The sequence below is a fragment of the Pteronotus mesoamericanus genome, unplaced genomic scaffold (assembly GCF_021234165.1).
Source record: "Pteronotus mesoamericanus isolate MK-2021 breed Mesoamerican mustached bat unplaced genomic scaffold, CSHL_Meso_final scaffold_54, whole genome shotgun sequence".
Lineage (NCBI taxonomy): Eukaryota > Metazoa > Chordata > Mammalia > Chiroptera > Mormoopidae > Pteronotus > Pteronotus mesoamericanus.
This window is the reverse complement of record NW_026555321.1, coordinates 58,912,408-58,935,653: the sequence shown is the minus strand read 5'-3', so window position 1 is coordinate 58,935,653 and position 23,246 is coordinate 58,912,408. Positions and strand designations below refer to the sequence as shown.

The 23,246-nt window shown below is 40.1% G+C and overlaps 1 protein-coding gene across 1 annotated transcript in view; it reads left to right on the top strand.

Moving 5' to 3' along the window:
• Nucleotides 1–17,621, top strand: part of DECR1 (2,4-dienoyl-CoA reductase 1) — a 29,756-nt gene extending 12,135 nt beyond the window's left edge. Inside the window, exons 2-10 of the mRNA XM_054595360.1 lie at nt 1,287–1,486; nt 3,990–4,047; nt 4,163–4,249; nt 5,142–5,289; nt 9,888–9,987; nt 14,639–14,711; nt 16,618–16,764; nt 17,183–17,245; nt 17,346–17,621. Coding sequence (XP_054451335.1) covers nt 1,287–1,486; nt 3,990–4,047; nt 4,163–4,249; nt 5,142–5,289; nt 9,888–9,987; nt 14,639–14,711; nt 16,618–16,764; nt 17,183–17,245; nt 17,346–17,405 — 936 coding nt within the window. The 3' untranslated portion in view covers nt 17,406–17,621. The remainder of the gene's footprint in view (nt 1–1,286; nt 1,487–3,989; nt 4,048–4,162; nt 4,250–5,141; nt 5,290–9,887; nt 9,988–14,638; nt 14,712–16,617; nt 16,765–17,182; nt 17,246–17,345) is intronic.
• The last annotated feature ends 5,625 nt before the right edge of the window (nt 17,622–23,246 follow it).

Sequence of the window (23,246 nt, the reverse complement as noted above, 5' to 3'; positions counted from 1 at the left end):
AAATATGCTTTATGTTACTTTTTTAAAAATTAAATTTCAGTAAAACACCTGCAAATAAAGCTAGCATTTATGCAGTGCTCAGTATGTGCTAAACAGTGTTGTAGGTATTTTACTTATATCAACTCATGAACTCCTCCCAGCGTCTTGAGAGGGAGGTTCTGTGTTTGTCTCCATTTATAGAAGCTGAAGCACAAAGTTAAATAACTTGCTGAAGAAAAAAACTCTATGCTATGTCATCTTGCTCCAAAGCCCATGCTTTTAAACATTCCTTAACGGGACATAGCCAGGGTCTCCCCAAAACATATTTGTAATGGGGTCCAGAAATTGGGGTGTCCACAAAAAATATATTCTCCCCACCCCAAGACAAGCCACCGTGGGGGATGGGAGACCTGGAGCAGGGCCATTGAGAGTTACTTTGTGTATCAGTAATAGGCCAGCTTCCTACCTGAAGTGGAGCCAGGCCATTGAGTCATTTTGCATGTCAACAGGATAGCTTCAAACCTCATATGCAAAAAGGGTTATTTTACATCTCAACAAGGCTAACCGGGAAAATTTGAAGGACTTCAGGCAGAACGTGGCTGAGAGGAGAGACAGGGCCTGCTGGAGAGACAAAGGGACACAGACTCTGGGGAACAATGGGAAGGCTACGCTGGAAGAAAACGGGAGAAAGGACTCTTGCTAGTGGCCATGAGAAGGTGCCACATGGTTTTGGATTAAGAACTGGAGATCGTGGCGATGCAGTCTATTGTGCTGAGAACCACAGGAGGCCTGCCTAGCCGAGCCCCGGACTTCTGGTCTTTTTCTTCTGATAGACAGTACCCCTGATTGGCCTAACTGGGCAAAGGGGGGAAGTCAGGACTGTGCGTGCTGATGGATGTTTTAAAGGGATTTTGAGATTTAAGAACGACATTTAACCATTAATCAAACCTATATAACTTTTGAATAAATAGTTCCTTTTCACTACACTCTGCCATTGAGAGCCAAAATATCAAGGGCAGTGGGCAAAGGACCTACAGCCAAGAGACCCCGGGGAAGGGGGGGGCGTTGTTTCAGTAATAGCATCTGACACCCCCCCCCCACTGCCACAGGTCCATTGTTTGGTAACAATTCTACTATGTCACTTAACATTCCAATACAAAAAGAGCAATAATTGATTAAATACAATACTAGTGTATTTACAGGGGATTTGTGTTAATCCAAGAACTTAAATAATATTAAAGAATAAGTTTTTTGAAATTCTTGTGGAAATACATGTGTGCAAATTTCAATTCATTTTTTTCTCTTAGTTTTTCAGTTATGGAACGAGAATATATCAAAACAGTAATGCTTTCCAGTCTAAATTCTTTCCAGCCTTTCAAAAAGTGATGCTGCCACCTAACAGTTTTCAGGGAAAAGTGGCTTTCATTACTGGGGGAGGCACTGGCCTTGGCAGAGGAATGACAAGTCTCTTATCCAGCCTCGGTGCACACTGTGTAATAGCCAGCCGGTGAGTCCCTTGAAAAGTTGCCTGGAGAGGGCCTGTTTGTTAGAAGATGATTCTATGCCTCAAGACAGAAAACACATTGCCAGACAGAATTGTTTGACTTGCATCTTATGCTTCTATAAATAGCCTTTAGATTATTTAAGTAAATGTCCTTGGAAAACCTATTATAACTTGTGATGATAGAAATAATGATTGATTATGGAATGGTTAATGAGTACCTTTCCCAAATGCAGTGATAGAATTTTTTTCTGTACTAGGAAATGAAGTTAAAAAGTACTACCTTGAGGCTGCTTTGTTCTCAGTGGTAGTGATTATAACTATTATAACTATTACTATAGTAGACAGACATGTACAAGGATAATGGATATAATCCTTCCATTTTCTATAAGATGGGTAGATATTTTAAAACATCTGTGGTTGTGTAGGAAGGGTGAGACCATATGGAAGGAATTATTGCTGAGGCAGATCCTAGTCCTGTTAACTGTAAGTATAGAACTTCAGAGACTAGTAAAAAAATCTACCCCTTCTATTTTGAATAGTGTAAACAATTTAAGTGGGTAAGTAGTAATCTGACAGTCACTATGTAATTTACAAGGGGCCAAAGAAATTTCCTTTATTTGTTTCCTGTAGTACAAATTGGCCAGAACAATTTCTTTTTATGTTGTAATGTTTTCAAGTGTTAAAATACTTTTTGTAACATTACATAATTTATACTTGTGGTTTATTTTTTATGTTTCTTTTAAGAATATAAGGTTCTGAATGCATATACAATGAGGTCTGTCCAGAAAAGTCCAACCATTGTTAATACAATGAGAATGGTTTGTGTGACGTTGGGTAAGCTGGCATCCGTGGAGAGTGGACTGGAGTGCACATGCATGAACAATGATGACTTCACTGTACTAGTCAGTGGGGGGCCATTGACACCATTGAGTGAACATGTGTACTGTGTGGCCATTGCATTCAAAATGACTGCGCGAGTAGAGCAACAAATCTACATCAAATTTGCGCTAAGGTTGAATGTTCCTCTACAGAAACTATTCAGATGATTCAGAAGGCTTTTGGGGACTATGCAATGAGTGCAGTGCAAATAAAAGTGTGGCATAAATGCTTCAAAGATGGTCAAGAATCTGTTGAAAGTGATCCACATTCTGGAAGGCCTATAACATGCAGAATACCTGAGAATGTTGAACATATACAGGGCTGCAATCAAAGATTGGCGACTGACAGTGCAGGAAACAAAAGCTGATCTGAGGAATCCAAAAACTACTGTGTCTGAGATTTTGACACAGGATCTTGGGGTGAAATGTGTCATGGCAAAATTAATTCAGCAGCTTTTGCTACCAGAGTAGAAGGTACTTGTGTTGCAGTTGCTAATGACTTTATTCAAACCACTACCAATGAACCAGATTTCCTCAAGTAGGTCGTAACCGGAGAAGAATCATGGGTCTATGGCTATGATCCAGAAATGAAGGCCCAGTTGTCCCAGTGGAAGTTGCCTGGTTCTCCATGCCTGAAGAAGATGTGGCAAAGTAGCAGCAAGATCAAGAACACGTTAACTGTGGTTTTTGATTGGGAAGGTGTAGTTCATCACAAGTACACCCCTCCAAGCCAAACAATACTACCTCAATGTTCTTCATCAGTTGAGAGATACAATATGATGAAAACAGCCACAACAATGGGTAACTGGTGATTGGCAGCTTCATCATGACAATGTGCCTGCTCATGCATCACATCTTGTGCAGAGTGTTTTGGCAAAACATCACATCACCCAGGTGACTCAATCCCCCTACAGCCCAGGTTTAGTGTCCTGCGATTTCTGTTTTTTCCTAAACCTAAAATCACCTTTGAAAGGGAAGAGATTTCTGACCATCAGTGAGATTTAGGAAAATACAATGGGGCAGCTGATGGAGATTCCAACAAAGGTTGTCAACAGTGGAAGAGACACTGGGAGAACTCTGTGAGGTCCCAAGGTTTCTATTTTGAAGGGGACTGAAGCATCATTGCCCTGTGTACAATGTATCTTGTGTCTTCTTCAATAAATGTCTCTATTTTTCATAGTACATGGCTGAATACTTTCTGGACAGACTTCATAATGCATTTATATACATAAATTTGGCCTAAAGTCTACTATCATAGATTTTACGCACAGCACAGGTTTTTATATAGTATAATATAAGCTTACATTATACCATGAATGTGTTTTCTTTCTAAAGCAGGCTTGGGGACAGATATAAATGATTGTAATTAAGGAAATTTAAATCAATGAGTAGATATAAAATAAATGATTTAAATGCAAATAAGTTAATAGAGTAGTTTCATAAAATTTTTTTGACTCAAACTTTTAGAGAATGCATTCATTCAAACTGATTTATTTATAGCTTTCGTATTTTCTCAAAAATGCATCTCTTCAAACTATAGATTCTCTTTGTTTTTTAATTTATGTAATTAAAAAATATATATTACATCATTTCAGAACTCATGCAAAATACCATGTGTTTGTTTATAGAAATTTTGATGTTTTGAAAACCACTGCAGAACAAATTTCCTCTCAAACTGGAAATAAGGTACATTAAAAACAGTTATTTAATTCAAATTTAGGAATGATAACATAATCTACTCATGGTTTTATTTTCAGAAGTCTGAAAAATGTAGAATTTCTTTGTCTTTGTTACTTTGCAGGTTCATGTGATTCAGTGTGATGTGCGGGATCCTGACATGGTACAAAACATGGTGTCAGAGCTGATCAGAGTGGCAGGCCACCCTGACGTGAGTCATGTTGATGAGGCCCTGGTGCTGATATTGACCATTGAGATCACCGTGATGCTGTATGAAGCGCCTATCTGTTCTATCAAGAAGCCAGCTCTGCTTAAAGCAGGGACCAGATTAGAACAGACAGCTGCACCATGACTTTTCAGGAATACTTAAAAAACGCATATACAATCATGCGGAACAATCCAGATTTCATTTATTTAACAAGATTGTGAACTAAGAACAGCAGTTATCCAAGAGCACAGTGTCAATTCATGCTCTTCACATTTCCTAATAACCTTTATCATCTCTGTAGGTAAGAGCAATACAAACAAAGAACCTACAAGAAGGTCCAGGTTTCTCCTTTTAAAACCTGCCATATGCATGGACATGGTGCTGTTAGGTTCACTTATTGGGAGGAAGCCCTTTCCTCCAGTAATTTCAAAGAGAGCTCACTCTTTATGTTAAAAATACGTCCAGACAGCAATAATATTGACTCTGCTGTAGAACTAAGTGGGATCTTTATTGAAAGTGAAGAAAAAAGTCAGCAGCCAGGAGTTTCACTGAGTGACTTAAGCCAAAATTAAAGACATTTTAGTTCAGATTCCTTGAAATAAGATATAGTTACATGGTAGGTGTTTCATCTGTATTTATGTTCTTAATGATTTTATTACTTCTGTATTTATGTTCTTAATAGTAGACTCCACCATGATTTTGACAATGAATTAGGATTCTGAAATTTGGTAAAATAACAGGAGATATTCACAGGCTCAAATCTCACGGTGATTCATAGCAGACTGTAGGTTTTATTGTGTTAATTGAATTAGTAAGTTTTAGGAATCAAAACCCTTTATGAAAAATGTTCCTCCTCATCTAAAAGTTTCTATAACTCATTGTGTTCTTCTATTAGATTGTGATAAACAACGCAGCTGGCAATTTCATTTCTCCCACTGAAAGACTGTCCCCTAATGCATGGAAGACCATCACTGACATAGTTTTGAATGGCACGGCCTTCGTGACGCTGGCAATTGGGAAGCAATTAATTAAAGCACAGAAGGGTAGGACAGTGTGTTCTTCTCTGTTCACTGGGCCCCACTGTGTGCAGGTTCTCTGCACAGCCCTGGGGCCCTGATGGAAGTCAGTTGGGTAGCATCCGCACTCACACAATTGTAGGCTCATGGAGAGGAAAAATTCTTCAGTCATTACCATGTGCTGTGATGAGCTGTGATCAGTTTTGAAAGCATTGAGATTCCAGAGCAGGACTGACTAAGTCTCCTTTAGATGACTGTCAGGTTGAGCTGGATTTTTCAGAGGTGGTTGGAGTCGGGAGGGAAAGCGGTAGGAAATGGGGTGGGAGGCAGGCTAGGTGTAATTGGGAGCACTCCCAGTGGGAAATTTGGTGTTGATTCTGAAGGAAACGGTCATTTCCTTAGGATCTCTAGAAGTTGTCTCATAAAAGATGTGACTGATTGGGAAGGTTATGGCAATACTGTGGGGGTGGCAAAGATGAGAGGACCAATCAGGAATGGCATGATTTTTTTTCATGTCACGTGATAGATGACATGAGGGATAAATCAGGATGTTTTGAAGATAAAGCTTTACTGATAAGATGAGGGGTTTTATGTAGTGAGTCATCTGGGTCGGGGAGACCACATAAAACCCCTCATCTGAGGCTGAGGACATTGGAGGAACAATCTGTTTACAGGGAGTTACAAGGAGGACATTTGTGTTTAGTCCCGTGAACAAACTACTGGGTAAAAGTCCATGTGTATGAATAGTAGGTACAGGTGTACATGTGTGTCTAGAGCAGTGTGCATATATTCATCTAACATACTTACTGGTGCTCTTGCACCAGGCCCTGGTGATGCAGGAAGATAAGACACTGTTCCTAAGCAATGTGTATGTGTGTGGGTGGGGGTAGGGGGGATGGTGAGGATTGAAGAAAAGAGGTGTTTTCTCAGAGAGGTGGGGAGTATTTTGAGAAGCTCTAGAGGGAAGAGTCCTTGTGTTCCTGGAATGACATCCTTCAGGGCTTGAGGAAGCCTGGGGCTAGCCAGCTTCCTTCCTCTGGGCAGCATGGGTAGCTCTCAGACCAGCTTGAGGAAGGGTGTTGAGACAGACAGAAGGTGCTGGTCAGGCACCAGCATTGTGTATGTGTTGAGAACTCCCATGCTTTATCCAAGCTCTCCTTGAAATTCAAACCCAGACCACTCATTCCCACCAAACAAAGGGGATGTGATCTAGGTTGGAATTTGAGTGGGTTTTTTTTTGGTTTTGGTTTTGGTTTTGGTTTTGATTTTTCAGAAGGGATGGGTGACAGAGAAGGGAGACAGAAGCATAGGCTGACCCCTCTCTGTCCTTTTTTGCCCAGGGACCTTGGTCTCTATCTCTTCTCCCTCCATCTGGCTTTCTCCATATCTCACTCATCTCTCTCTCTGCCAACTCTTCCCTGGTTCTCAGTTTCTCTCTCCATCTCTTTCTCTCATTACTGTGTTTCTTGTCTCACTGTCTCTTCTTCCCTGGCCCACCCTTGTGACCCTGCTTTCTCTCTGACTCTCCCTTCTTCTCTCATTATTGTCTTTCATTTTAACACAGACTTGGATCTATTTTTATTCTTCACATTATATTAAAATTCTATGGGTGTCATTAAAAATATATTCGCTAAGACTTTTCAAAGGAGGGAAGCCAGTTTTTACTCTTCCAAGATTCCTGTCAGCTATCAGTGCTGTGACCTGACAGGGTTTAAGGCTTGGTTGCGGTGGCCATTGGAGTTCAGCACATGGAGACTACCCCAGGCCAGAGCGACAGCCCAGAAACTTGGTGAGGTGATATCTGAAGTATGTCAGAGGCTGCAGGTTGTGGTAACCTATGGTCGGGAGTACGTGAGGTGGTCTGGCATCTAGGAAAGCTGGCAGGTGGCATAGCTAGGAAGGCGGGCCAGTAAGATAGCAAGATGAGGACACCAGCAACTAAAGGACAGATGAACACTGGCTGGGGCAGGACTTGGTGACAATGTGCACTCTGGCCGAGCCAGTGACGGAAGACCCAAGAACTGTGGCCTGAGCAGGAACAGAGGAGCCAGCATTTTGGACATGTGAAAGTATGTTTCTAAGCAGCACTGATGCAAAATTAACAATACTCAACAAATGGAGACTTAGGACATTAAGTCTTAAGTCCTAAAGACATTAGCCACAAAGGTCAGTAAGTACATGCCTGATTCTTCTTGGGTAAGATATTGAAAATATCCTGCTTGAGATACATTCATTACTAGGATATTATGTACATATATAAATAGTAGTAAATAGTGTAGAAATGAATAGTTAATCTTATTAAAGAACTGAGAGAACTTGAAATGAAGAAAGACTAAAAGAGAGATTGATACAAAGGTCATGGACAGGATAAATGCTGAATTTTTCCATTAATCCCTAGATCACTAGAGACAAAAATATACCTTCCAAAGTGATTACCCCAATAAGTCTAGTATCCACCTGACACCATACATAGCTATTGCAGTATTATTAACTACATTCCGTATGCTGTACTTTATATCCCTGTGACTATTTTGTGACTATAAATATATACTTCTCAATCCTTTTACCTTTTTTACCCAGTTTCTCAACACTCCCTCCCCTCTGGCAACATTTAGTCTATTCTCCATTATCTGAGTCTGTTTCAGTTTTGTTTGTTTGTTTTGTTGTTTAGATTCCACATGTACATGAAGTCATACAATATTTGTCTTTCTCAATCTGACTTACTTCACTTAGCATAATACCCTCTAGGTCAGCAATTTGCAACTGGTGTGCGCAGGAATTTTTAAAAACATTTAATACCTGACAATATCATCAGGGGCACTGATGTCTTTTCCTTTAGATTGTTAAATTTTTAAAAAATGCCAACACAACAATAAGTGCTCAGTGTGAATGAATCACAATTATACCTATTTTTTGTCAGATCAGCAGAAAATATATTTTTTAGGTGCGCTGTAGAATGTTAGTAGTTTATGTGTGCCGTGAGATTAAAAGCTGTTCTATGTCTGTCCATGTAGTTGTAAGATTTTATTCTTTTTTATTGTTAATTAGATTCCTTTGTATATATGCCGCATTTTCTTTGTCCAATTGTCTATTCATATAGGTTACTTCCATATCTTGACTATTATAATAATGCTGCAATGAACATAAGGGTGCATATGTCTTATCGAATTAGTGTTTTTGTTTTCTTCAGATATATTTCCAGCAATGGAATTGCTGGGTCATAAAGTAATTCTGTTTTTAATTTTTTTGAGGAAACACCATACTGTTTTCCACAGTGGCTGCCCCAGTCTGCTTTCACACCAACAATGTACGAGGTTTTCCTTCTTTCCACATCCTCCCCAACACTTGTAATTTGTTGATTTATTGATAACCATTCTGACTGGTGTGAGGTGGTATCTCATTGTGGTTTTAAATTGCATTTCACATGCAGATCAAAACCACCATGAGGTACCACCTCACACCGGTCAGAATGGCCATCATAAACAGATCCACAAACAACAGGTGCTGGCAAGGCTGTGGAGAAAAGGGAACCCTAGTCCACTGTTGGTAGGAATGCAGACTGGTGCAGCCACTATGGAAAGCAGTGTGGAATTTCCTCAGAAAGCTGAAAATGGAACTGCCTTTTGGTCCAGCGATTCCCCTGCTGGGACTATACCCTGAGAACACCAAAACGCCAATACAACAGAACCTATGCACCCCAATGTTCATAGCAGCACAATTTACAATAGCCAAGTGTTGGAAGCAACCTAAATGCCCATCAGTAGATGATTGGATCAAAAAGTAATGGTACATATACACAATGGAATACTACGCAGCAGAAAGAAAAAAGAAGTACTAAACTTTGCGACAGCATGGATGGAACTGGAGAGCATCATGCTAAGCGAAATAAGCCAGGGGGCGAAAGACAAATACCATATGATCTCACCTATAAGCGGAGCCTAACCAACAATGCAAAGATGCAAGGAAAATATGACCAGCAACACTGAAAGGAAAAGAAATCAACAGAGACAAGAGGGAAGGGGTGGGGCAGGGAAAGGGAAGGGAAGGGGAAAGTCAAGGAACATATAGCAAGGACTCATGGACAAAACCAAAGGGGAAGAGCTGAGGGAGGGAAGGTGGGAGGGGGCAAGGGAAAGAGGTGGGGGGGAGGCAGAGACAAATGTATTTAAAAAGTAAATAAATTTAAAAAAAAATAAAATAAAATAAAAAAAACAAAAAAAAAAATTGCATTTCACAGATGATTAGCGATGTTGAGCATCTTTTCATGTGTCTGTTGGCCATCTGTATGTCTCTTTGGACAAATGTCTATGCAGGTCTTCTGCCCATTTTTTAATTGGATTGTTTGGGGGTTTTTTTTTGGTATTAAGTTATGAGTTCTTTATATATTTTAGATATTAACCCCATATTGGATATATCATTTGTGAATATGTTCTCTCATTCAGTAGGTTGTTGCTTTGTTTTGTTGATGGTTTCCTTTGCTCTGCAGAAGATTTTAGTTAGTTGTAGTCCCATTTGTTTATTTTTGCTTTTGTTTCCCTTGCCCAAGGAGACATATCCAAAAAGATATTGCTAAGAACAATGTCAGATTTAGCTGTATTGTTAATTCTATATCCTTAAAATTCCAGGAGCAGCATTTCTTGCTATTACCACCATCTATGCTGAGACTGGGTCAGGCTTTGTGGTGCCCAGTGCTTCTGCCAAAGCTGGAGTGGAAGCCCTGCACAAGTGAGTATACCCATGTTACTTTTGTCGCAAATGATAAATACTGCTCTTTGGTAGCACATGGGACTAAATTCCTGCTGTGGTCTCCATCTGGAGAAAAGCAAGATAGAGATTGATTTGGAACCACCAGGAGAAAGACATCCTATCACCTGCTGTCCACAGCACCACCGTCTAGTGGAACTTTCTCAGTACATCTGCATTACCCAAGAGCCACATGGGAACTGTGGCTACTGTGACTGAGAAACTGAATTTTGTTTAACTTTAATTACTTTAAAATTAAAATTACAAAGGTTCATGTGTCTAGTGACTGCTGTATTCCACAAAACTACAGCCTTCTTGTTCTCAGTGTACCTTCCCTAGTGCCCTCCCTGCCCCGAAACACACCTTCAGCCTTTCGTTGTGAGATTAACAGGGCTAACACAGACCGGTGACCATGTGCCAGGTTCTCTGGCCTTTCTCAGCAGCACGAGTGCTTTTTGAGTCTTCACTACTGACCTTTTCCACTGTCTTTGTTGAGATACAGGTTCTCGCCAGTACTTATCTGGCTTACTTTAACCCTGTAATACGGTTCTCTCTGACCAGTCTCCTCCCTCTTTTTGTTTTATGTATATTTTCCCACCAGAGTCATCTTTCTAAAAATATATATCTGTTTATGGTACTCTTTTGCTAAAACCTTAACATCATTTTTCAATTATTCTTTGGAATTAAAGCCAAAATTCAATATGGCATTCTCAACAGACTTGTCCCTGGCCCTGTTTATTTGTTGATTTACTGGATCTGTTGTTTACTGTGTGCCAGGCACAGTGGCGGGTACTAAGGATATGGTGGATATGGAGGCAGAGCCAGCCGCATATTCATCTGAGCCCATGTTGTCACACTATAGTCGCCCTGGGCTCTCATTGCCCTTTACCTGCTCTGCACCTACTGAAACACACCATGCAATGTCATACCTCTGTGCCTGGTTCTGCTCCTGTTGGAATTTGCTGTAATACTTTGCATTGTATCGCCCACTCTGGGATGTTTTCTCTCATTACTCTAGAATAGAATTAGTTTTTCTCTATTCTGCGCACCCTGAATACTGTTCCAATCTGGTAGGAAGACTAATACTCTAAGAAATAAATGCCATCCAGTGTTGTTGATTCTGAGATACAGGCCATGGACCAATCCAGTGGGGCCACAGAGAGAGGCATCAGGGACAATTTTACACATGTCATTAGAGTACTGACTACCCACAGCCACGTTTGGCCAGTCCTCTTGGACACACATTGTGACTGGTCCTAGAACACAACTGGGCTCAGTGCCATCTTTGCACACTCATTGTGGCAGGATCTAGAACACAGCAAAGCTCAGTGCCACCTTTGCCCACTCACTGTATCAGGATCCAGAACATAGCCAAGGCTCTGTACCATCTTGGTACACTCATCATGGCAGGACTTGGAACATAGGTTCAGTGTTGCCTTTGTACACTCATCCTGGTGGGACCTGGAAAACAGCTGGGCTCAGTGCCACCTTCACACATTCATCACAGTGGGATCAGTAACACAGGTTCAGGGTTACCTTTGCACACTCACCACGGCCAGATCTGGAACACAGCCAGGCTCAGTGCTACCTTTGCACAGTCACCATAGTGGGATTTGAAACACAGTCAGGTTCAGTGTCATCTTGGTACACTCATTGCAGCGGGATCCAGAACACAGTGGGGCTCAGTGTCACCTTCGTACGCTCATTGTGGTGAGATCTAGGACACAGCAGAACTCAACGCCATCTTCTTACACTCATTACAGTGGGATCTGGAACATAGCTGAGCTCAGTGACACCTTTGCACACTGAACATGGCAGGATCCAGAACACAGCCAGGCTCAATGCTACCCTTTGCACACTCATTGCAGCAAGATCCAGAACATAGCAAGGTTTAGTGTCACTTTTGTACACTCACTATTGCGGGATTTGAAACACAGCTGGGATCAGTGCTTGTGGAGCTGCATGATTTCTCTCTTCTCCTATAGTCTCAATGTACTTCTTTACATTTAAATGTTGTACACATTTGTTTCAGATAAAAAGAAGTATTAATTTAGTCAGAAACTGAATCTTTGTCTGAATAGAGATAATTACCTTTTTCTAAAGTCAGATGTTATTGGAAATAAGGGATTGGAATTTGACTATTTCAGCACTGTTTGTACCATATCAAACTTGTTTTGTTTGGATCTTTCAGTCTTGTTCAATCTTGTTCAGTGTAGTGTCTTTCAAGGACCTTCATTCTGTGCAGCTTTTCTTGTATCACTGCATAGTGATTTCCCACCATGGGTGCTCAGTAAATGTGTGCCTCCCTCTACAGCCAAGTCCCTAGTAGCCCTCTTCCCTTACTTGTGCTACATGGTCATCCTGGATAGGACTGGCAGACCCCCAATCCTGCATGCTGTCTGGCCTTTGTCCTTTACTCCTCCAGCCCCAGTGCCTGGCTGTCCTGTTCTTCATCTGTTATCTCCCATCCTCTCCTTCCCCCTGGCCTCATACAAACTTCTGATCCTCTTCAAGTGTCTGCTTAAGTGTCATTTCCTCAGGGAAGCCCTCCGGTCACTGCTGGTAGATTTAGGCACTTCCTTCTTTAAGCAGCCATGACACACGCTTCTCACTTCTTAGGATAGTAACTGGTTCATCATACAATCAAGAATGAGGGACTGCACTTCTGACAGCACTTCTGTGGTTTGAACAACAGTAATGGTGATATACATTGAGCATGTTGTCATCCTGACATGCAGAGTGAGCAGATGTGGTGGGATCCATCATGTCACAACAATTCCTCAGATGCAGCTCATTGTCAGGAGCTAGCATTGGGTGGACTTACCTGGACTCCTATGAGCAGATGAGACACCTCTTCTCCAGGCAGTCTCCTTACTACATTGCTCAGCATTTTATATGATGCTGCAGACTCTACTCAGTTTAGCAATTCTGCTGAGTACAAAGGTACTACATACCCAGCATTTTGGATTAAGTACTTAGGACTCGCCCAGCAAAGGTGTGGTCATGAACTCTGTCAGAGCACCACTCAGAAAAGCAATTTTTATGTATGATTTGCCCAAAAGACACACAGCCTACCCATTGCTCTAAGTGCTCCTGAGGATTAAGTCAGACAATACTGTTAGGCTCATGCACCCCTCCTTCTAGAACTGGCCACCGAAGTGATGTTGTCAGGACATATGAATGAGTATGTTACATTTTCATAAAATGTATCTTCTTGTATCTATTGCAAGGGGACATTGTCTTAAGGACAGTATTTTATTACACAATTTTCCTTTCATATATTCTTCTTAGAAGAAATGCTTTTTTTTTTTTTAATCATTTATCAGAAGCAGCATGCTTCCCTGGGAAATTGGCTTGTTTTTTTCTTATAGACACTGTTCATCATGTAACTGACTAGACTCATCTCTCTTTGTAGCATCATGGAAAGAGCAACACAAATTTGTAACTCTCCTGTAATTATGTGGACTCAAAATACATTTAAGTACTAGCTCTATTCCTTGCTCCCATTTCCTTTATCGTTGGTCCTTTTTCTCTTACTTTCAAATGACCTTCTCTTCCTTATTTGCATTATATATATATTCTTGTAAGTTACCTCAAGCCAGTTTTTGAAACTAAATTAAGTGTATACACAGGAATATAAAGGCCTAAAATAAGTTTAGGTAATAAAGTTAGACCTTTCTGTCCAGTAGGCGTTTCACACAGGTTGTTTTCAGGTTCCATGTTTGCTATTGGTGTTACATTTGCTTCAGGGCATTTAGCAAGATTTGATTAGATTCCTGTTTCCTTTTGAGTGCATTTCAACAGTGGTATTAAAGCCTAGTTAACCTGTTATGGAAAGCCAGACTCAAGACACGATTCAGGGAATGGAGTAAGCCTTTATTCACAGGCGCGGGCTCAGAGGAGGCAGTCTCCAAATTCTGAGCCCCGAATCGGGGTTAGATAAGGGTTTATAAGCCCTAGCATTCCGGCGGGAAACGGATGGGCTTCCCAGGTGGGGGAAGGGATTAGCATTCAGGTGGGAGATTGATGTGCTACCCAGGCGGGGGGAGGGATGTGAAAACGGGCTACAGAAGCAGATAAGCAATGATTAACAGTTAACCTGGGAGGGGGTCTCTGGCTAGGCTGCTCCTCCCAGGTCATCTTGCCCTTATCAAACCGTGTACATGGTCAATATTTTACGTCTTTCTAACTCTTCCCTTATTCAATTGAAGCACTTGTGAGGTCACCATTGTAATCCAATGTACTGTCATGATTACCCTGAACCTGCAAATACAGGACTGACTTCAGAATGTGAGGGACCATGCTTCTCTCATGGTTTTATGCCCAGTGTTGATAACTGCTCGAGACATGAGTGTTGATAGTGTACTTGGTTCTGAAATGTGAATAGCAGAGTGATTATGGACATAACAGTGTAAGTGACAGTGCAGCAGGGACCAAGGGCATGAACTCTGAAGCAAAGCCACTGAGATGACTCACTAGCCATAGTGATTTATTGTTGAACCTTTGTGCCTTAGCTTCCTTTGTCTGTAACATGGAGATAGTAATAGTACTTGTCAGCTGGGTTCATAGTCTCTGGCATGGTTATTATTTTAACATATAGTCCAAATTTTGTGTGGTTTATTTTAATTTTTAGGTCTCTGGCTGCTGAATGGGGTAAATACGGAATGCGATTCAACGTGATTCAACCAGGACCTATAAAAACCAAAGTAAGTTGTAGTTTGTTATTACCTTTTGAGTGGTTGAGAAATGAAACGTGGGTGGATGTATTCTGACTGAGAGTGAAGGACTTTCAGGAATGCCTGAGTTTGGAGTGTTGATGGTAGGAATGGGTTTGTATCATCTGCCTTTTGTTCTTCAGGGCACATCTGTACCCCACCCTGGTCTGCTTCTCAACCTCACAGGAAGCAGAAGTTGCTTTCTTCATTTCCTATTATTTGAGAAGAAAGGAGAAGAAAAGGAATTTCTCCTTAAATATTTCCTCCTTGAGTCATTTTCTGTGTTTGCTAAGTCTGAGAAATAGGAGGGGCAGTGGTTCAGCGTTGTGACTCTCCATCACATGGGTTTCCAGTCTTCATCTGCTGGGATGTTTTATGCCATTAATTGGCATTTTGTCTGATTTGCTTCATTGATCTGTTTCTGTCTTATAGTTCTTCATTATTTCCATGTTTTAAAGATTCTAACTTTGGCATGCTTTTTAAAAAATAATGGGAATGTATATTTTAGTTTAAGAAGTGCTGTAGTAATTTGTCCTAGAGGCCTTGTCTTGCTCTGGGCAGCATTTCTTTGATCCTTATCTGTGCCTGTTCACTTTTACTCCCAAATGATTAAGCCTTTCTGATAGCCTGCACTTCTCCCACTTATCTCTTATCAGTAATCCTGCGAACAGTCCTGTGGCTCTAGAGCCTCACTAACACCATTACAGGTGGTGGTTTGCTCCCTCCTCACACCCCAAATGATATCACCCTCACAATTTTTGTTTTTATGTAAAGCAGGAATTTATAACCCCAGTCGGGATATAGTTGGAAGGCCAAAGTGGTTTGATTACTTGTTCCAGGTGTAGAATCATACTAGAAGATAATGCTAAGGAGCATTTGGGTTGTAGGTGGTTTGGGGATATTAAATATTAACATGAAAATGGCTGTGTTAGTTTATTTGGCTGTTTAAAGGGTGGAAAGCATGAAATGTCATTGAATGGCTTGTTTGGCACCGCAGTAATAAAGAGTCTAATAAAGGTAGTGAAAGATAACTCAAAAACTTATGTCCAAACACATGATCAGGTTGGCAGTGTCCTAAGCACTCTCTGAAAAGAAGTTTCATCCTAGGAGCTCAATGTAGGAAGGATCCTCTGCATTTTACTATTTATTTAACACTTACTGAGTGCCTACTGTGTGCAAAGGTGCTGAGAAAGACAGGAAAAACATTTGTGACAATGTTTGTAGTAGAGGTATGAATAACAAGCGTATAGTTTAAAGGAGACTAGTGGAAACCAAAGTATAGAAACTCCTAGAGTGACAATGGAACCCAGGGACAGCAACCACCTCAGGGGTCACTTGTGTCACTGAGGACAGCTGTCATCTCCAGGCTCTACTGCAGCGAAGTCTAGGCCTTTTGTTCTTCAGGGCACATCTGTACCCCACCCTGGTCTGCTTTCTTCATGTCCTATTATTTGAGAAGAAAGGAGAAGAAAAGGAATTTCTCCTTAAATATTTCCTACTTGAGTCATTTTCTGTGTTTGCTAAATCATACAACGGTGGCCCCCTGGCTCCCACATACTAAGCTTTTGCATATCAGAGTGCTGTCATAACTTTTTCTCATCTGATGCTTACAGCAATTATGTAAGGTAACCGAGACATGCATCCTGATTTTACAGATGAAGAAACTAAAATTAAAAAGGTTACACTTTCTAGTGATTTTTTAGGTCAATATTATATAAGGTGACCTGTTTTGAGCTAAAGTTAATGTGGAAGAATTTGACAAAATTCTCTGCTGCTTACAAAGCCTGAGGTATGAATAGGCTGCCATAGTAACATTCCATTTTATGCAATTTTTTTCTTCAATTGAAAAGGGGTTACATTTAAAAAATGCAATCTAATTATTTTCTTAATTTTTAAGGGTGCCTTTAGCCGCATGGACCCCACTGGAGCATTTGAGAAAGAAATGGTTGACAGAATCCCCTGTGGACGGCTGGGGACTGTGGAAGAGCTTGCCAATCTTGCTGCTTTTCTGTGCAGTGATTATGCTTCTTGGATTAATGGGGCTGTAAACACTGTTTTCTCTTCACTTTGGGGATATGGATGTGGGGGAAGGGGGAGGCATATTGTAGAACTAATCTTGACAATGTTGAATTCAAATGTGATTGAAAATTTTATTTAGTTTTAAATATCAAAATATTAATATATGTGATTTAGCCTATGGAACTGATTCATTGATAAATTAATTTTATTAAATGAGATTACTCTGGTAGATGTGTCTTTAAGATGATCTTTAAGAATCGGTAGAATGTGAAATTGTGGAGATGGTAGAAAGAAGATTCTAAAGAAAATAAATCAACTTAGGTTTAATCATCAGTTCTGTCTTTAAAACTTGGGATGTAATTGAAAGTGCCAAGGATGGGAAAGTGGCTAATGATTCAGAAACTTTGAAAAGGAGTTTCAGAATTTTTATTTTTTATTTTCAGAGCATTAGATTTGATGGTGGAGAGGAAGTATTTATTTCAGGGGAATTCAACAGCCTGAGGAAGGTAATCCATTTTGTGAATATAATATAACATTAGAAGCCAAGATACTAAGCTTTCAAAACATGCAAAAACTACATTAAACTGACCTTTCCTTTTGTTTCAGGTCACCAAGGAGCAGTGGGACACCATAGAAGGACTAATTAGGAAGACAAAAGGATCTTAAGACACTCTGGCCTCCATCTTGGTTGCCATGGAAATGACACAAACTGCATATAATTTTTTGGATATTTTCAAATCTAATAAATTGTTAACTAACATTCATTGAGTGTATGCTGTGTGCCAGGCCAGTGGTAGGTAGACATCGTGTATTCAAAGATATATGTGATGGGATCTCATCCCTTTAAAATTATGTTTAAAATAAAAAAGGGAAACAAGTGAAGGCTTTGATAGAGGTAAAAAGTGATTAGAAGTACGAGGAAAGGGACCTGAGAAAGTGAGGAGACTCTTAGTGGTGGAAGTAGCATTTGAGCTACATATCAAATCATGCCCATGGTGATGAGGTCCAAAAGGAAGAATGTCAAGGTTCTGGGGTGGATTTAATGAACTCTGCTTTTCCTATATAGCTTCTTTTCATTGGACCTGTGAGTTATCCTTTTTGGATAGCTCGATATTATTTCAAACAAATCTTATCAGGATCTAATTTGTAGCCAGGAATTCTATTTGGTACTAAGGAAAAAAATATGACTAATCTACAGCCTTTGCCCTCTAGAAACTCATTATCAGGATAGGCAGATCTGTAAATAATTATTTATGATGCATTGTGATAAATGCCATTCCAGTGGTAATGTGTGCAGGAGGAAGTACCTCATTCTGTTTCCAGAGTTAGAGAAAGTGACACTGAGGAGGTCAATTTCCACCTCAGACTCAAAAGAAAAATAGATGCTCTTTGTAGAGAAGATGCACAAAGCTTATAAAATATTTTTGTGTATCATTTCATTTCCGTTCATATTTGGCTTGACTAATTTGTCATCCTCGGAATGAAATAAAAGGAAAACCACAGTCTCAAGTCTATGTAGCTATAGTTTTGACCTTATATTTTAAAAAGATGTGTTTTACTTTCAAAGGAATCACGAATTGCATACTTAGCAGACTGACTGTCCCCACTGCCTAGTCACCCAGGAGAGGGGACTAGCTTGTACCCTGCCTCCTCTGAGTGGATCTACTAAGGAGTCTAGTTCCTCTGTTTGAGTGTACATGCTCTAAGCTCACATGGAAACCCTTACTGCACTAGGAGGAGTGTACACAGATGGGTGTGTTCTAGGTTTGGAAGAAGTAGCCTTGGCATCCCACTGTACCAGCTTTGACCTGGCCTTTTAGGATGTCACCCTTTTCCTTGTTCTTGCAATGCAAGTGCCCAGTCTCCACTCCTTTAACACTAACCCTAGCTTTCATCTATATACATCTTTCCTATTTAAATTATAGATATCTCCGTGGTATGGGAAAAATACAGTGCCAGTAGTTATATAAAAGACCTTTTATAAGTTACCTCAATTCTTATTTTCTTCATTATAAATTCAGGACTATAATGTCTACTTCATGGGGCTTTTTATGAGAATTAAGTGAGATACAAGAAGTAAAAACACCGTTGAAAATGTAAAATATGTGAAAGGAGGATCCTCCTGTCTTCCTGAGACATGGTTATCAGACGGCGTAAGAATAGGAAAGACAAAAAAACTAGCTTTCTAAAAGAAAAACTTCTCTTGATACTTTGGTATATTTGTTTTCAGCCTTTGCCTTTTAATTTAATTTGTATTTATATGAAAGTAATTTGTATAATTTACACAAAAGTACTACTATCATGCCTGCTCTGAAGGTCCCATCTCATAGTAACCATCTTCAGCAGTTTTAACTGTTTTTCTTTCCTGGAATATACACTCTTCCCCACCATTAATTCTAAAAATATAACTATACCCCTATTTTGGTTAAATTAATATTGTGTTCATATTTTTGTAACTTTATAAATATTGTTTTTTCCCAATATTTTTGTAGCTTACCTTTTTTTTTCAACAGCTGAGATTGCATGATAAATCAGATCTCAGTTTCTTTATAAATACGAGTTTTCATATTTCATTGTATTTATCATATTTTAATTCTTTATTTTTAGAATTAGGTTATTTTTATATTTCAGTGTAAAATATAAACTCCTTGGGCATAAGATATTTCTAAAACTTGGAATTGTTCTCTTATGATGTATTCTTAGAAATAATATTATTAATCAAAGGTTATGAAGCTTTTAAAGACCCTTGACATATATTTCCAAATTGTTATTCCTAAGGTTAGTATGGGTTTAAAACACCCTGAGCTTGTATGATAGTGCCAATTTCAACAAATACCTACCAACGTGGGGTCTTTTCAGTATCAAACTATTTACCAACTTATGAGTAAAAAATGATAGTTCCTTCAAACATGTTTATTTATTAGCTATTGAATACTTTTCTAATCTTTTAACCTATTGGGGTCTTAATGTGGTAGTGTAAAAATTTTGATTTGTCTGATTTTGTATACAATTTTTTCTTGTATTAATCATCTCTTAGTATTTGCTTCATTATTTATTACAAATGATGAATGACTTAGCAAAGCTTGTAAACATGGAGAAAAGACAGAAAAGAGATCATGGGGTATCAATTGACTGGAAGTTGTCCCTAAGAGAATTTCTTCAGAAGTTTGAAAAGAAACATTATGCACAGTCACTGTAATTTTTGACATACCACCTTTGGGTTATCACCATATCAATGTTCACCTTAAGAATCATAACTTTGTCACTCCAGTTAGTACCTTTGCTAAGAGTCCTGCTTCTACTGCACTGATGGGAGAGTTAATACTTAGAAAATTACAGTGAGGATTATTGTAACAATACCACTCACCTGACAATGTATGAAAACACCTCCAGAAAATGTTTCTGGCGTGGAGTAACAGGTATTTCATTATGGTTCTTGTTGAAAACTAAATCAGTGGGAATTTAAGTGATTTTAAATAATAGAATTTTAGAGCTGGGAAGGCCTGGAAGACATTATTCTCAACCCCTTGGTTGTACAGTTGAGGGGACTGAGGCCACCACAGGCAGCACTGCCCAAAGTTACAGTTAGTCAAGCTTATGTCTCCTACCCATTTGGACCAATTTCTTGGGATCCTGATTTAAATCAACAAACAGTAACAATCAACTTCATGAGATGTGGTTCTATTGCAAATGTCTTTCCAGGGGAAAAACCCATTATTTTTCTTTTGTTCTTGATCAACATTATTTTGTTCCTTGAATGTAAAAATGATTATACTTTCATAGATTCATTCTCAAACTTAGTCCCTTTAATTTTATTCTAAGATCTTACATTTCTCAACAGCAAGGTAAATAATAGTTGAGTTAAAGAGAGAACACGTGGAATATATGATTTCAAGGAAGATCCTGCCAACTTTGCTTCCAGCACACTGTGCCCTCCACCCAGGTCACACACCGTGAATGGTTTAGTCTTTTTCTTGATGTGGGACCAAAAAAAGAACAAAAGTCATGAATTATTACAAGATGAATACACATGAATAATGTACCAGGGAAGAAATGCCACCAGGAGTCAAAGCCTTGCTGTGTCCCATCAAAACCCTTCTGTCCCTGAAACGAAGTAGTGTTGTTTCTGACAGCAGGGCCAGCTGCTTTTGACCAGATGGAATCATACTACATTCTCCATTTCTGCCTTTTCTCTGTGTAGCAGTTCATTTTGCATCCTCTTGGTTACAACTGCCCAGTGTGAGTGAAGGATTTAGTAGCCTTGTCAATTGGGCTGATGACCTGGAGGGATGTTGGAGTGAGGGGCATGTTTTCAGATTCAGTGGATTCTGCTGCCTGGTCCAAATACCTCCATCTAATGTCCCCCTGAACAGGCTGTGTCATTGTGCCTTGACCATTTCATCCTCAGGATCCACACCACAATCTTGGCCGTTGTGATGGGTGCAGAGTCAGTTTCTCCTGGTCCCTGATAACCCCAGTGACTTCCATTGTTTGTGGATACTTGGACATCCTTTTATTGTGGAGAGACTGCTTTCTTAACCACTTCTCTGTTGATTGCATTTTTGTATTTTTTTCATAGGAGTGAAATGCACATGCTTTGGACACAAGGCTTCATCAGCTGCACATGCTCTAGGTTGTTGGAAATTACAAGGAGGAAGTGACCCTTGGAGAACCAGAGCTGTACCAACAATGGGCACATGCAGGCTCCTGGCTGTGGAATGTGGGTTCTGCCCACATTTCCACAGCTGGAGTGGTTTTTAGGGGCACAGCCTCAGGAGCTCAAGGTATAAAAGGACTGCATGCAGATGTGATAGGGCCTCTTCACGATGCTCTCATCGTGGCCCTAGTTCCCTAATCAGACCCAACCTGCTTCCCCCATTTCAGACACAGGCAGTCCTGTCCTGCACAGCACCTTCTCCTCACATGGTCACATCTCAGCTTGCACTGCCTCTGTGGACAGTACTCTGGGTGTGAACCTGTCTGGCTTCTCCACTTGTCTCTGTCACTGTTGGTGAGTGGCTGTCTGCGAGGTCACCACACCAGCTCTCCCCAGGAGTGACAGTCACAGTGGTGACTCTACTGGTTTAGCCCTGGAGTAATGGTTACTGTGGTCATCTTGCAGACTTAGTCTGGGAGCAACAGTCAACTTGGCCAGAGATGACTGGTGACAGGGATCTCAGGCACAGACACCCCACCCATGTCCTCTCTGCTGTGACATAGCCTCCTGGTGACGGATGGAGAAAGTTGTGTGTCGCTCCTGTTCCTGTAAAAATACTTCATGAAGAAACATTTAAAGTTAGTTGGATAAAAAACTCCAAATATTTGGACATTTGGGGTTTCTGTGTATGACCCTCCCTGTTGGAGGCACTTGTCCCTTCCATGAAGCATCAGCAGCTCACAGTTGCAGGTGTTACCATAGTGGATGAGTGCCACCAACGTTTTCAACATGTAAATACAAGAGATTAGGTTCACTTTTCTCCTTATTCGTCATCAGTGCTCACCAGCAGCGAAGCCCCTGCCACCCACATGGTATCATAAATTCTGAATTTGGACAGATGTCCTTCATTCAGGGAGAAGAGACACAACACGTTTTTACTGTTATTTCTATGAATTAAGAAAGTTGGCATTGAATTCTTGAATTGGGTCACTCAGACCACAGACTGCGGACTCGTGGGTATGATGACTTTCACATCAAGAGAGTCACAACCTCCACTGGGACTCACCCAGAGCGGGACCTCCCAGCAACAGGAACACAGACTGTGAGTTGGGGGTCAAAAGATGCCTTAAATCTCCCTTTGTAAACAATATGAATGGTTACACTAGCATTTCTATTCGCATGTTATTTTTATTTGAAACTATTTGCAGATAGAAATACAATTATTTTGAATGCTCATGTCAACATGGAACAGAGAATTCACAGAATACAGTTATTGACATAACTCTAAATAATCAGGGTCTAATGGATTTTACATTAGAATTCAGTGATGTAGTAAAAAGTGGAGTTGTTAGAACTAGAAAGTAATTTTGGAGGCAGCAGAGATGCTTGGTGGGAATGAGCACTTCTGCATGGAAAGAAAAGCCAGGAGGGACACAAACTAGATACCAGGATACTCAGCACATATATTTTAATCAGAGATGATGCAGAATATGACATAAAACCACATTGTACTTGAATAATTATCATCTGCAACACATGAATACAGTTTAGAAATGGGTTGAGGCAATACTCTTCAACAGTGGGTTTGTTGGAAAAGAGACACGGAATCAGGCACATTTATGCATTGTCTAGCACTGTCCTGTCATCAGATCACCTTGAACCAGCAGATGGGTGTGGGTGCAAGCAGGAGATGTGTTGTTGATTAACTAAATCTTGTCATCACAGATCCACAATTAACTAACTATGAATAGATATTTTGGTATTTTAGATGCAAAAGCAAGTTCCTCCTAATAATTGGAAATACAGCTTAGAACGATTTTGTGGCATAGACCTATGATTGTCTGAAATAA